Here is a 16,150-nt window from a genome sequence, read left to right on the forward strand (position 1 = left end):
CCACATACATACTCATACACTGAACAAGATCCACTTAACAGTCTACTAGAAACTTTTTCACTTTTAAGAGTTCTTGAAGAAATTAGATTTCTTCACCTCCTCAAATTATGGTGTGAAAAAGAAGCCAAGACTTGAGAACTGGTCTGAGTACTGAAGTTCCAGTGAGCAAAATAAGCAGGAGTCTGGTGCATAGGAAATGTCACATCCCATCACCTGGACAGTCTCCATGGTGGACTTTCTCCTTGGAAGAGGATGTAGGGAGGCGCTGGAGCTGGAGCTACCAGAAAACCGGCACCTTACCTGTGCAAATCAAACTGGCTACTTTGAGAGGTATGTCTGGTAAATACTACACTTACTTTCCCTCAACCAAGTCAGTAGAGTAAAGAGATAGGAAAAGTGGATGGGGAGAAGAGAAAATGGACAGTGAGTCAGTGCAGCCCACTCAGTGGTCTGTTTCCATCAGTCAGCACTTCTAACAGGAAGACAACACTTAAATGCTGCCATGTTGTTTACACACACACACACACACACACACACACACACACTCATCCCTTCACAGCCCTTCTCAGTCCCTCAATCTTTTGGTCCCTGAATTAGCTATGGGCAAGTGAAGGAAATTTATTATTTAAGATTTTATTTATTTATTCGAAACACACACACATACACACAGAGACAGAGAGAGAGAGAGAGAGAGAGAGAGAGAGAGGCAGAGACAGGCAGAGAGAGAAGCAGGCTCCATGCAGGGAGCCCAACGTGGGACTCGATCCTGGGTCTCCAGGATCACGCCCTGGACTGAAGGCTGTGCTAAACCGCTGAGCCACCGGGGCTACCCAAGTGAAGGAAATTTAATATTGCAGTATGTCTTTCAAAATGTGTGCATACCTCTTCCTCACACCACCACCATCACTATACACACACTGGACACCTACATGGAGAGGGCAAAATAAGCCCCCTGTGAAGCATTTATTTTACAAATGAGCCAGAAGAGAAAACTGTCAGGGGGGTCACCTGGGTGGCTCAGTGGTTGAGCATCTGCCTTGGGCTCAGGTCGTGATCCCGGAATCCCGGGATCAAGTCCCACATCAGACTCCCACAGGGAGCCTGATTCTCCCTCTGCCTGTGTCTCTGCCTCTCTCTGTGTGTCTCTCATGAATAAATAAATAAAATCTTAAAAAAAAAAAAAAAACTGTCAGGGGATTTAACTGAGGATGGAAAGCCCATGAATGTCTGTGAAGAAAGCCAGGGAGAGAAATCCTTCAGATTAGCATTCACTTAAAGTTGTTGACACCAATGGGGCAGAAAGTCTACAGTTTTGGGTTTGGGGTAGACCCAGATGGTGACATGTGACCACTGGAACTTGGGGAAGAGGCAACTGCCATTTTAAGCTGGGGAAACACATCTATAAATTAAAGAATGTGAAGAACTCTCCAGAGTTCTTAGTTTTCTCAGGAAATCAACATCCTCCCAGGGAAGGAATTCAGCTGAGCCACTGCTTTATAAGGTGTTTTTAATAAAAGCCATCCAGAAATCGGGGGAGATCGTATATAGATATTAAGCCCCCAGACACGCAAAATATGAATTAGAATGGGAGTGGAAGGCAAAATATATATATAGGTTAATCTTCTATGAATAAGTTAATTATTAGACACCTGCAAAGCCAACAATAATTAGGTTTAGGAATGAAAACAATTAAAAAGTACCTTAAGAGTAGCTTTTTTGGTCTAGAGGGTAATTGTGCCCTGATACACCAGCTTTCCTTTCAATCAGCGGTTAAAAATATGATTGTAGTTAATGGGAGGTTTTGTGATGAATAAATTACCTTTGTTGCAGGGCCAACATAATCAGCTTCAGCTTGGCTGAGACTGTTTCACAGCCAAGAAAGCCAGATAAATGCTGCTGTATCTCTGGTATAAATGGCATTTGCAAAATTGTTAATAGCCACCTTAAACCCTCCTGGCTTGACAGTTTCCAAAACATATAGGGCCTGCCAAATCTCATGCTTCGTAAGGAATTACTTCTGGGGATTATTAGGATGAATTTTATATAGCAGTGAATAGGGAAGGGTAGGAATAAGAGACTTGATTGTAGGGGCCATTCCTTGCTGAGGTCAGAATACAATCTGCAGGACAATTGCACCACACTAGAAGCGTTATGTTGGGCGGAAGACCTTCAGGGTCATAAAATGCAAACTAAGGATACTTGGTCAATGTATTCGAGCACCAAAATAAGAACAGGAAAGCAAAGACCAGATGAATGCTATCTTCCAGGAGTCAAATATGTTCACAACTAATTCTAACCTAAGAAGCATGCTGTGTGTGGACACAGGGCACAGGGGCTGCAACCACGTGCAGCAACCACGAAGACTTTCTGGATGGAGCAGCACTCCAGAGACATCCCAGGCAACTAGAGTTTAGATAAGTCTTGAGGGTGGAAGGGCACAAGCAAAGACTCAGAGGAGCCTTTGAACACGGATGAGAAAGAATGGAGAGGAATAAGTGGTAGGTATAGCTGAAACCAAATAGGGTGCCCAATGTAACACAAGGCTGGAGGCTAGAGGGGCACTTGAGCCACTTGCTGAGTGGACATTTTTTGATCAGAAGGAGAATTTACGGGATCCCTGGGTGGCGCAGCGGTTTAGCGCCTGTCTTTGGCCCAGGGCGCGATCCTGGAGACCCGGGATCGAATCCCACATCAGGCTCCCGGTGCATGGAGCCTGCTTCTCCCTCTCCCTGTGTCTCTGCCTCTCTCTCTGTGACTATCATAAATAAATTTAAAAAATTTAAAAAAAAAAGAGAAGGAGAATTTACTGTGTCAAAGGAAGCGAACGTGAGTTAGACAAGAGAATCGGAAATAAAATGATGAAGTCTAGGAATTCAGGGGAAGAAGTAAGTGTCACCAAAGCTCTTATATAAAAACAGGGAAAACAAGCAGCTGTGGAAGTGGGGGGAGCGCAGGTCTCTGTTCCTGGCCCCAAAGGGAAGGGCTGAGCCGAGAATACACAATTTCTGGCTGAGATTCTTCCTTATGGTAATTACACTGAATATCAGAGTACAAACAACTCACATAAACAGAGTAAACAGTAATTAGAGGCAGACAACAACCCTGAGAGATCAGGCAGGATTCTGTACCACAGAGAATGAGGTAGAAAAATGGTTAAACTGAACTGAAATACTGAAGTAAGTGCAACCTGCTGTTTCTCCTACTGACTTTGGTTTAAAAATTCGGAGTTGCATATCCTTATCATCTCCTGAACATCATAATTGGCACCATCCCTGAAAAGAGGCTAGAATCTGGGACTGAGAAAGAACAAAAGCCAGTTCTCGCCAGGGCCTTCTGTAAGCTGATGGGTCCATCTGTGGTCGCAGTATATGCACGTATAAAATTGGTGCTCAGCGTATTCCCTACATGCAGAGCGACGGAATGAGAAGTCAAAAACATTGTACCAGTCCCAGCGGTTACACAAAAGCAAGAACGTGAGGTGTGTTTTCATGGTAAAGATGTCCAGCTAACAACACAGCATCAGCAACTCAGCGTGACTTTCTTTTGTGTAAACAGTAACTCTTGGCAAACCATAACTTACTTCTTTGGGAGGAAAAAGGCTTTCTCCAAAGTACACCAGTTGCTAATGCTGGTGATGTGAAGGGAGAAAACATGAAAAGATCCAAGAAGTGATCATTGTAAGCCAAAAAAACCCCCAGAAACTTGATAAACTGATAACTGTTGGTAATCATACACCATTGTGATAGTTTCATAATCACGGAATTACAAAGTTCTCAGGTGTTTCTCTTTGGAGGATAAAGAATAATCTCACAGGATTCTAAATGTACCTTATTTTATTCACATAGATGCATTTGTGAACTGCTTCCAAATTGCTCTTACAGTGGCAATGATTAGTGCTTGCTACTAGCTTAAATAACAAAACAAAAGAAAAAAGCTCGCACACAGGCAGGCATTAGATTCTACCCACCACCTATGTAACTAGCAGTGGCTGACTGGCAGAGATCTTAGAGTTTATCAAAGCAGGGATCAATACCTTTAATTTACAAATAAGACAAGTGAAGCTTAAAGAGGCTAAGTGATTTACCCAGGATTCTGCAACTAGGAAGTGGTACAGCCTCATTCCTAAATTTAGGACTAATGAAACAAGTCAAATGTGGTGATCTAAGGAGAAAATCTGGTTGTTGCTGTTGTTGGCAATTATTTTTATTTTTATTTTTTTAAGATTTTATTTGAGAGAGAGAGAGAGAAACCACACACAAGCAGGGGGAGAGCGGAGGGAGAGGGAGAAGCGAACTCCCAGGACCCTGGGATCAGGACCTGAGTCAAAGGCAGATGCTTAACCCACTGAGCCAACTGGGTGCTCCTGTTGACAATGATTTCTAAAAATTCCTTCTCATTACTGGCAGGGGTGACATAATCTTATCCGAAAAGGGAAGTGTCAATAAAAGGATAATTCTTTTCCTGCTTTCCAGACCTCAAGCTGAAGCACAATAGAATCAGTAATATTTGATAGAAATTATTGACAGAAAATATTGATACAAATATTTGTACCAATATTACTTCCTTAGCAATCCTTATGTATATTTTATTTGGCATGCACACTCATGCCTTGTCACTGGACTGATTTGTGAACAAGACGCAGATGGACACCTGCCTGCCTGCCTTGGAACCCTATGTTTAGCTAACCCAGCCTACCTGATCTGGTGGGAGTTTAGTTGAACCACAATTCTTCCTTACAAATGAAAGAAGACTTGCCCTGAAATGCCATAAATCTTTTACAGAACAAAGATTTTTTTTTTAGATACATTGAGGAAATGTATTCTTTCAATTCTCTTAGAGTATCTAAAGCAGGAAATCAGTGACAAGTCTGATTCTTCCTGCAATTCCACCTCTCTTTATTTTTCCATCTACCACAAAGGAAGATCAGACTAAGCTATGAATCTTTTGGGGGCAAATGGAAAGGTCAGGCTCATGATGCAGGCATGAGATTTTAGAGACTGGATTACATTAGAGCAGACAGAGACTTTGCATATCATCTTTGTTGCCAAATGAGCATTTCGCAGACAAAGAAGCAGAAGGGTAAAGTGCCAATGCTGAAGGAGGTAACTCAGACAGGAGAGGTCAGTGCTGTAGGGCTGCAGCCATTCAAGGTGAAAAGGGAGGGAGAGCCCAGAGTCAGAGCCCAGTCTGAAGGTGAATCATGGGGACGGAAGAAACGTTATAGGGTCATAGAAGTTCAAGAAAAACACACCAGAAGGAAGATTTGCAGGCAAATCCTACAGAAAAGGACCAGAAACAAGAAAAGGTCACTGGATTTTTCAGTTAAGTCATTAGTGATTTTCAAAAAGGTATAGCAGCTTAGGCTGTTATAACAAATCACCATAGACTAGATAGCTTAAGCAACAGGATTTTATTTTCTTAGTTCTAGACTTTTGTTCCAAGACCAAAATCAAGGTCTGCACAGTCAGTTACTTTCTTCCTGGCTTACAGGTGGCTGCCTTGTCACTGAATCCTCATACGCAGGGAGAGAGCGTGGGCTGCGAGCAAGCCCTCTGGTGTCTCTTCCCAAGGCTCACTACGCCTTCCATGCAGTCCCCACCCTCATAAACTTAACCAAACAGAATTACTTTCCAAAGGCCCCAACTATAGATGCTATCATATTCAGGGGTAGGGCGTCAACATAGGAATTTTGAATTTGAAGACATAACTCAGTCTTTAGTAAAAGGAGCTTCAGCAAACTGTTGCACTCAGAAGCCAGACAGCAGTAGGTTAACAAACAAATGGGAAATGAAGCAGAAAACATGACTACTCATGAGAGCCGGCAGTGAAAGGGTGATGTTATGAGAGTAGCTTTTGGGCAAAGAAAATAATCTCCTTGGGAAACAAAGAGCTCATGTTTAATTTGCTTAGAAATCCAAGAGTACCCCCGGCCCTGTTCCAAAGTGAGCTACTGATGTATTTTTCCATCCTCCCCATTCTATTATATAATCTCCCCAAGTTAGAGGAGCATTTAAAAAAAGCCACCCATAACATACAGTTAAGTGAAAAAGCATATATTACAAAACACTGTTTGCTGTATGATCCAATTTATTTAAAATATTCATGAATAAAATTTTTTAGAAGGCCATATATACAAAATGTTCCGTATTTATTCCTAGGAGATGGGATTTAGGATGCATCAGGCAGGGTTTAGTTAGGAACATAATCTACAGTGGATGTTTCAAGTAGAAGAGATTTAAGTCAGGCAGTTCCATGTTTGCATAACTGGGAGGACCAGAGAAGCGTGGGTAGAGGCCACCAGGAGCTGTCAGATTTGCCATTGCAGCTGTGAACCCCTCAAAGGTCAGGAAACTGTCGTTGCCTTCACACCTGTCCACAGCTCCTGCTCTGAAGTGCTAGACCTCACACCTATGAAAGTTTCTACATCAGCTGCCATCATGATCTGAGGAACACTGGCTCCCACCTTCCTTCTGCTTTCCAAACCCATTCTAAGGCACCTCACTGGCAGAACCAAAACTATATCCAGCACCCAACTGTTAATCTGGGAATTAGTTCCAAGGGTCCAGCCCCTTTAATTCTGGGGAGAGTAAAGGGGTGGGAATAGTACTGGGTGCTACCTCTCTGGCTGCTCAACAACCATACCCATCCTCTCACACACACTGAAATTTCCAAATTGCAACAGCAATGACACCAAGCTTTGGTAACTATCCCTCATTCAAATGTGAATGGACTCACCTTCTCACCGAAATGGCAGACCCTAAGTCCCACCAGTTATTGTATCCATTGTCAGGCAATCACTTCTCTTCTAGTTCAGTGGCAAATCCACCTAGATATCATCTAACCTAACCACTAGATGAGTTTCACCAATACCAGATCATCTAATATAACAGGAGAAATTAAGAAGATAAAAAGGAAATTGAATCTATGCACAAATAAGCACAAAAATATGCACAGTCTAGCCATCCTTTCTGGCTATGAGGCTATGGTTGATGTTTCTGACTTCCTTCTTCCACTAGGAAATCCCTATTTCCTTTGTGTCTGGCCAGCACCTTAGCTGGTTAGAGATCTTTATCTAGTAAAATAATTTGCAATCTTTATTCCTGAGGGACCTAGCCCTAAGTGTATATACCTGGCATCCCCTACCTGGGATCAGATTGCTACAAATTCTCTAAGCAAAGTAAGACTCACTTTATCAGACAAGGAGGGGGGAGTGCTTCTGCAGGAAGGGAGTCTGTAGGCTCTAGGTATTCTGATTCATTTAAATCTACTCACTGTCTCCATTCAAATTCTCACCATTTCATCTTTTCCTATCAATGCTTACTCTTTACTTCAGAGATCTGATGTGGCTATAAGCTCAACTTATATTGGAATTCAGCCACCTGCAGTGTCTGATTCTTGGCTATGTTAGCCCTATGGCTACAAGAGATGGGAGAGTGAGTATCTTCTAGGGTGGCCACAGAAGGTGACTGGAAATGAAAGTTTCAAACTATAAGATTATCTTTTTTTTTTTTTTTTTACTTAAGCAATTTAGTATTGCTTATGTATGGATATATCATAGCTTACATAAACTATTCCCTTATTATTTTTCAGTATTTCCAATAAATTCCTAACTCAGGCCCAAACTAAAGTGACAAAAAAGTCTATAAGCTACCAGCATTATACCTGACTAGCGTGACAATCAATTCTCTACATTCTAGATATGCTAGAGCAGTGGGAGTTCTCCAAGGTGTCTGGCTGCCATTGCACTCAGCATAGCATAGTATCTCAGGACTTGAGGGCAAACCAATTTCCTGGAGTGCTGGGGGCAGGAGACATGCTTTAGCCACGGAGATCAGAGGACCAGAAGAGCCTTGTCTTCCTGGCCCATGGGTCTCCATGCCCCGCAGGGAGTCCCCGTAAGGAGGGGCCAGCTCATTTACATCACAAAAACTGGCAGAATTTAAGGTGACATCTCACAGATGCAATCTCCCTTTAAACAAAAAGCACCAGTAAATGTTTATAGTCAAGAAGCTCACTGTTGGGATGCCTGCCTTTGGCTCAGGGTGTGATCATGGAATCTGGATAGAGTCCCACATCGGGTTCCCTGCAGGGAGCCTGCTTCTCCCACTGCCTGTGTCTCTGCTTCCCTCTCTCTGTGTGTCTCTCATTGTAAATAAATAAATCTTTAAAAAAAGAGAGAGAGAGAGAGAGAGAGAGAGAGAGAGAGAAGCTCAATGTATTTTAACACAAAGAAGTTTGGCCATTATGTTCAATTTAAACATCCTGAAACTGAGTTTTCCAGGTGATGTGTGATGCTTTTTTTCCCCCACAACTCACTGAGCCCATTTGCCCTCACTTTCTCAAGTGTTTCAAAGTGCAACATGTTTTAATGGAAGTTACAAATTTGCCAATGTACTATGTCAGCCTTCTTTAAATCTCCTATAATCATTTCTTTGGTCTGAAAATTCTTCTCTGTTCTTGCGTTTCTAACCTACAATCATGCTGAAGACCAGGATACAATTTAAAAGCCTTGGGGTTCTAAATTGGAATATGGAATTTATCATGTGGCTCCAGTTCTGTGCAAAATTTTCCATGATTTTGCCCAGAAAACCAGAGTCCCATCAGTACCCTCATCAAATAGCCCTGTCATTACTCTAACTCACAGAGCTGGAACAAAATGCACCCAAATTTTCTTCTAACCTGGAACTTCTAGAAGGAGAGTTTAAAGCAGCTGCCTTTACGACTGCCCTAATAGTGGCTTGTGAACAAAGCATTCTTTTTCCATGAAGGTAGGTGCCAACCATTTGCTTTCCCCGGGGCTGTTCCCTGAGGACAGGCAGGAAGAGAAAAGTTCTCATCCTTGGCTAAGTCACTCAAAGCAAACCCCTCTGAACAGCAGGGCAAACACACCAATTAAGTGTTGTGTGCAGGAGCCTTAGGTGTTAACTGATTGATAAGGAAGGCAGGACCCCCAAAAATCACTTTCACGGAAAGAATATTAAATAAAAGCAGAGAGGCTGTGGGTTCTAACTCCACCTCTATCCTCTGCTGAGTATAACTTCAAAGTAATTTCTTAATATTTTTAAGCCCCAGACTTTTTTCGCCAGTAAAATGATATATCCAGTCTTGCCCCCTACCTTAGGAGATTATAAAAGGGCACATCAATGATGGTAAATCAACTTCAGGTGAGCTCAAAATGTTAGATGATCTCAAAGCACACATACTGCTTTGTCATAAGCCAGCCACATTCATTGAGCTCTCAATATTCTCAAGGGAGGCACACAGTTTGCACATCTAGAGCAGACCTGGTGGATTCAAGAGGTGATAGGGATACTAGTAGGGAGACAGAGGGCCTCCATTCAGAACCCATTAATAAAGCATCTCATCAACTTCTGATCTGACACCCTTATCAGTAACTGAGGATTACAACTCCCACCCTGTCTACCTTCCAGGGTAGCCCTCATGATGATCAAGACAAGAACAGAAGAGTGGAGGGGAAAGTGCATGGTTAACAATGTAGAGAAAGTAGTTATCAACTGTAAAAGTCTTTGTTGCAAATAAAATATCATTATTGGGCAGCCCCGGTGGCACAGCAGTTTAGCGCTGGGCGTGATCCTGGAGACCCTGGATCGAGTCCCACGTCGGGCTCCCTGCATGGAGCCTGCTTCTCCCTCTGCCTGTGTCTCTACCCTCTCTCTCTCTCTCTCTCTCTCTCTCTCTCTATGAATAAATAAATAAAAAATCTTAAAAAAAAACATCATTATTATTCATTGGGCCAACTTCAATTCCAGGAGCCAGGTTAGAGCCAAGGGGGCAGAGAGAAAGCCGCGGCCGGGAGCTCACTACCTGATGGTGGTGCCTTGCAAACGGTCTATCTTCTTATTGAGCTCAGCAATGATGCTGTGGAGTTCTGTGATGCGCTCCTCATACCGAAGCGTTGTCCGCTCCTGGACATCCTCATGTTCTCTCATGAGGTGGGACTGCTCACACTGGGATCAAGAGAACAAGACAGAAGTGCCAATGAGTTGACTCATTCTAAATTTTATGGTCTCAAACTACCACAACCTCAACATTGAGCATCCTCCAAATAAATGTATGCCCGCTCATTGGCCAGGAATCCCAGAAACCACAACAGCAGCTAAATTTTATAATGCACTTCCCTCCCTCCCTGCCGGGCCTCCATGGACAAAGTCCTTGCCTTTGTGGCACTCGTTCTGTCTTTGGGAGAAAGTCCCTCTGCCATTGCTCAAAATCTTTGTGGCACTATCCGAGTCTCCTGCTTTTGTGTCTCCAAGAAGTGTGCAAATGGCCCAAGCTGGATCCAGCAGATACCTTCTTTTGGGAATGTGAATCTTAAGTGAATGGACTTAAGATTGCATGGAGGTGATTCACTAGATGGAGAGTCCTGAACAGACTGTCCCTTTGTTCCGATACTTAGATCCCAGAGCTTCCCCTACCCATGTTCCTTTTGGCTGTTCAATTTTCCTTGTACCAATTCAATCCTTTTCAAAAAAAATTTATTTTTTAATTAATTAATTATTTTTTGATTCATTCATTTTTTATTGTTGACATTACTGGGATAGGCTTCAGCTACTTTTCAACCAAATAGTCCCAAGTGGTAGGACAACATTTCTTATCTGGCTGGTTATCTGTAGACTTAATTCTTTTTTTTTTTTTTTTAAGTTTTATTTATATATTCATGAGAGACACAGAGAGAGAGGCAGAGACATAGGCAGAGGGAGAAGCAGGCTCCCTGCAAGGAGCCTGATGTGGGACTTGATCTCAGACCCTGGAATCACATCCTGAGCCAAAGGCAGATGCTCAACCACTGAGCTACCCAGGCACCCCGACTTAATTCTTTCCAATATCCTTTTCTACCAGACTATGAACTCTGGGAAGGCAAGGACTAGGTTTCTTCATGACTTAGCCCTGACACCTGGCATATAGCTTTGCTTCACTGTGGGCGATCTAGTAGTGTTATGGAATGAATCATTTGCAATGTATCACACTGTCAAGACTGCTCTGCAGAAACAATGACAGAAGAAGCTGAGGTGCTTCCCTCGCTCAGCATTTGATGTCTAAGACGCAGCAGATGCTATAAAAACATTTTTGTAGCTAGAGTTTAAATCCTAAGAAACCTGTTCATCTCCTTCAGTCCTCTGCCCCTCCTCAATGCCCTGCCAGTCACTGTGCATTTAATCTCATTTGCATAACAAAACACTCATCAGTGATGGAACAAGGACTCTAGCTTCTGTCCTTGTCTACTGTATTCAGCCCTGATTAATTTCCTGTCCAGCAGAGGAATTTTAATTTCATTTCAGCAAGGTTTTCCTAATGCCAAGAGCCATATGTACTTGCCAGATTTGCATTTTCAGGGCTGGTGGCAGCCGAGCAAGGGTAAGACTTCTTACCACCACATCCAACGTCCTCCTCCCTCCCTAAATCTGTTGCTTCCCTTGGTGTAACCCAGAGGCTACTGGGCAGGGACAAATGCCTTCAAAGATAAGCAGAACACCACACTAAGCCCAACTCAATACTGAAACAGAAGTATGCAGTAAATAAGTCTGATAAATGTGGTGGTATATATCACGGCAGAGACCACACCTGCCAACAAACTTGATCAATATTAATGTAGTAACTTGCTGGAAGCTGCTCAGAGCTCCAGGAACAAGATTGGAGGGAACAAGGTTGTGGAAGCTGCATCACAGACCTTTGTGAGGTAGCCGCTTTAGGAGAAACCGTGATGTGAACTTCTGTTCTTAATGACAACCTGCAGCATCAAATAACCTCCACTCAAGGTCAAATGCACATGAAGTATGTAGAAACTGAGGCAAGGATAAAGGGTGAGTGAAAGTCACATCTACAGGGAAGCTTTCCTAAACATATCACAACCCTAATAGGCCAAAAATATTCTTTCCATGAAGTTATGCCTTTTCATTCATGATCCATCATATTTTACAAGGAACAACAGAAGCCCACAAAATGACAGTGTGTCAGAGACAGTATCTGTCAATAAATGAAAAAGGTTCATACTTCTCTGGAACATACCCACAGCAGAGTACTGTTTCTCTCTATCCCTGCAAAATATCTGTGAGCTTCTGTTATCACTCTTTATTCCCACCTTCAAATTATATAAATCGGCAAATGTGTGTGTATATAGCAACGTACATGTGTCAGTGTAGCTGGCACTCTTATGAAGATCACCAGTTTTAGATCTTAAAATAATTACAAGATAATGACCAGTGTGATCTGGATCTCATTTATGCCATGACTCCTACTGCACTGCCATCTTGCTGGTTCCTCCTCTTCGGTTTTCAATACTCAGCGCCCTAGGGCTACAAATCACGATGAAATGCTTCCCTTTTCAAACTCAAATTCCCCACTTATTCTTCCTCCTCCATAGTCTTTAGAGGCCAACTGCCTACCACCATGACCAAAGCAGCCCAGAAACTGCAAAATTCACCTAAAAATGAAGGTGCGCAAATATCCATCCAAGAATAAGGAACATGATCAATCAATAACCACCAAGACAACCCTGTGCATCCCTGGTGACTGTTGTGAGTTGCCTAACAGGTAAGATCCGGGTAGCGTAGCAGGGGGGTGCCCAGGTTGCTAGGAGAGCAGATGGCCGATGCCCAGATAACAAGAGCATGCTATCTGGTACTGTACCATCTTCACCCCTGCCTGTAACTGAGAAATCTGCCTGAAGGGTATGAGTATGAACAAGAGACAACAGGAAGCCTGATGATTCAGACAGAATAGCACTCGTAGGAGACAAAAGACTCATAATGTATATTTGGAACTAGGGGTTCATTTGGGAGTAGCAACAAGAATAGATCGGGGGAAAAACACTTAGCTGAAGGCAAAGATATTTGGTTTATGTTCCTATATTTTTTCCTTAAGTATGGTTTTTTTTAATAGAGGAAAGCCTCCATAATTTAATTCTTCCTAAAAATAACAGATATGTCTTGATTTCCCATAGCATTTAAGATACTATGCTGAATGCCATAGTGAGGGTCACTATGACATGTACTCTGAAGGGAGCTGCAGTCACAGCTTCCAGGTGGAATTTTCTGCTGGAGAATAAGAAATGTGGACAGAAATGGGGGTTGAGGGAAGGAGAGATGGTAGAATGGTACCCTGGGATTCTTTATACAATGAAAAGAGAACACTGGAAACTAATCTTCAAAATTCCCAGCCTCCAGGTAAATGAATGACTTGAGAGGACATTGCTCAAGGCTCATCCCCTTGAGGTATCACAGTAAACACACTTCACCCATTCTGCGTACACTCGCCGTATCCAAAGATATGCTGAAGCACCCATCTCCAAGCTTAGTGAAAATCCCTTGAGCTTCTCCAAGCTGTGGGGCAGGGCAAGGTGGAGCAATGCCCATAAGGGCAACAGGGCAAGAGAAAACAAGTCATCACCTGCATAAGTCAAAAGAACCCAACAACAACAATAACAAAAACAAAACAAAACAAAAGAACCCAACAGAACACCCTTGTTAAATGGCTCCCATTGAACTGCACAAGACCAACCCCAGGAAAGTGGCACTTTACGGCAGGAAAAGTGGAAGATGAGTGGTGGCACTCAGGACAGACAAAGCCATTCTGTGCATGATCAGTGCCTTCTTGTGCTAGCAAGCTCCCAGCAGGATTGGTCTGTTTAAGTCATACCCTATTTTATGATCACACTCTAGTATTGTTACTAACCCATGCCTCTCACCACCTTAAGTTTTCATGACCTGTGAGAGCATTTTTTTTTAACCTGGGATGGTATGTGGTTTCAGGTATTCTGTTTCATAGGGGCATAGGCTAGGTCGAGTTTGATACTACACCTCCATATAAGAGTCACCTTTGGGCAGGTACCCCAGTAAAGCCTCAATTGAAAAGGTAATACAACAAGGATAACTAAACAGAAAAACGCAGTATTACTTCTATAATTACTACTTAATGTTTGCACAAATTTTTTGATTTCTAAGTTTAAGTACTTCTTTACACATTAAAAAATGACAGATGTCCACTTTTTTCATAATTCATGAACAAAACTCTTTTTCAAATGGTGTTCATTTCTCTCCAGTCTGTACACAGGGCTCTGCCAGGACCACCATGTGGCGTGTGGATCACATAAGCATCAGCACCCCTGTGGTAGCCAATAGGGGTATTCATCAAGATTGGTTCACTTCCATCCATGCACATGACGGGATAATACTTTCTCTCCCCTTTGAAGCTACATATGGCCAAGTGACTTGTTTCAGCCAATGAGGTATGAGTGAATTTACAACATTTGTGTCTAGAAGCCTTTAAGAGCTCCTTCATGATTTCTTACATTCCCTTCCCTGGCCATGGCTGCTAGGAATGTTCAGACAGTTGAAGACCATCACAGCTTAAGAGGCTGATTGAAGACAATGTGGGATAGTGTCCTGCCAGCTCCTAGTAAGAAATAAGAAATAAGCCTTTGATAGGTTAAGCCACTGAAAATTTGGGGTTATTTATCACTGCATATTCTGATGACATAATCATTTTACAGATGAAAACAAACTAGATGTAAAGTAACTGAACCCTCTGAAAAACCATCTGATTCCTGTTTGCATCATTAAAGGGCTGAAGCTGTTGTAGCCACCATCTCCATCCCTCCACTCCTTTCCAGCCCCTTGACCTGCAGGCTTATCTCCATACCATTCGCCTAAAGATCTCCAAGGGCAACAGAGTCATCTTCCTTGCCTTTCCTAACCCACCCTGGTGAACTCCAGGAAACACAAATATTTTGCCTTCCAAAATCAAATAAAGGTAGAAAACCCAGACAACTCTCTCAACCCCCTGGAGCACCAAAATAGAAAAACAGACACAAGGGGGTTATGAGGGAATTTTAGGTCCCTCCAGTTCCCATCAAGCCAGTTTCAGCTGCCAAAGTCAATTATTCAGCAACAACTTTCTTAACAGGGAGGCATAGTAGCTTTTTCCAGCAAAGCTTACAAATGAGGGATGATTTTCTTCTCACCGTAAAGAAACACCCCATACAATTTCAGCTGAACAGAGTAAGGAACAGTCTCAAACAACATGCTGCCACTTCTTTACTATGATCACAGGGAACTGCATCCAGGGTTCTCCCCTCCTTCTCAGCCTATATTCAGTTTTTTACTGATCCTACATTATAGTAAAGAAAGCAAGTCTGTGGTTGTAGTATCTTGCCTGCCACGGATTTCTGAAGGTCAGAATCACTAGGATTTCTCCTGCAACTAAAAGTGATCTGAAAGGCCAAGAAAAACAGATTGGGATTGGATATGATGCAATTTTCCCCCCGAACTTCATCTGGCACTTAGATGGAGCATTTTCCCTGGGTTTCAGCTCTCCTATCATGATGATGAAGCAAATTTAAAATCTATATAAATATCTGTGTCTAGTCACATAAATTCGTGAAATTGCCTATATGCAAAAATGTTTAATAAAAATAAGCAGTATCATTCCAACCACCAAGAATATCTTTGGTATTGGTACAATCTTGGGATAAAGCCATGAGTCAGCCTTGAGACAGACTGGTCTGAGAACTTGAGCCCCTGTTGGAAAAACCCTGTGCAATGTAGTGATGCTAAGGAGCTTTATGGTTTTGTTAATGTTCTTCACTGGGTTTTATCTTAACTCCACAGAGGCCACTGATCTTTAATCATCACATTAGTCTCAGCTGTCAAACCTAAGAGCATTATGAACTCCATTCTTGAAAAATGCAATGCTATCATTAATCTGTTAACCCTCTCAACCATCCTAGTGAAAGGGGTCAGCACCACTCCCTTTGAAAATATGCAAAGAAGGCAAGCTACTTTCTCAGGGTCACACTGGATTGGTCTCAGTAATACTACTCAGGGTATTTCCACCCTCATTCTAAATCTTTGCCGGGGTTCTCCCACTGGAAAGGTGGGAGGAACCAGGCCAACTAAACAAAGAGTCCCAGCACAAATGGAAATGCCCTTGATGAGCAAAACAGCCAGAGCAATTTACCAAAGAAAAGTATAAACAAGTAAGAAAGGAATGGAAGACAGTTTATGACAAAGAGAATACAGCCAAGCTGCACCTTTAAGTATCTCATATTATCAGAAAGCAACAAGAAAGCACTCTCTCTATTATTTTTAATGAAAAACTATTTATGTTTTCTTCCTGAAAGGCAAGAGGTAGA

At 42.5% G+C, this 16,150-nt stretch overlaps 1 protein-coding gene across 13 annotated transcripts in view; it reads right to left on the reverse strand.

The window, feature by feature from the left end:
- The window catches only part of MCC (MCC regulator of WNT signaling pathway), a 305,067-nt gene that overhangs the window by 117,491 nt on the left and 171,426 nt on the right, over positions 1-16,150 (reverse strand). For 12 of the 13 annotated variants that reach the window (XR_003131184.3, XR_007410039.1, XR_003131183.3 and 9 more), the window contains exon 3: positions 9,826-9,968. The exons of the other annotated variant lie outside the window; for it this stretch is intronic. Coding sequence is in view for 7 of the 12 variants with exons in the window: in XM_025435387.3 (XP_025291172.1) it covers positions 9,826-9,968 (143 nt within the window). In the remaining 5 variants the exon portion in view is untranslated. The remainder of the gene's footprint in view (positions 1-9,825; positions 9,969-16,150) is intronic. 13 annotated transcript variants of the gene reach the window in all.

Source organism: Canis lupus, chromosome 4, assembly GCF_003254725.2.
Source record: "Canis lupus dingo isolate Sandy chromosome 4, ASM325472v2, whole genome shotgun sequence".
Taxonomy (NCBI): Eukaryota; Metazoa; Chordata; class Mammalia; order Carnivora; family Canidae; genus Canis; species Canis lupus.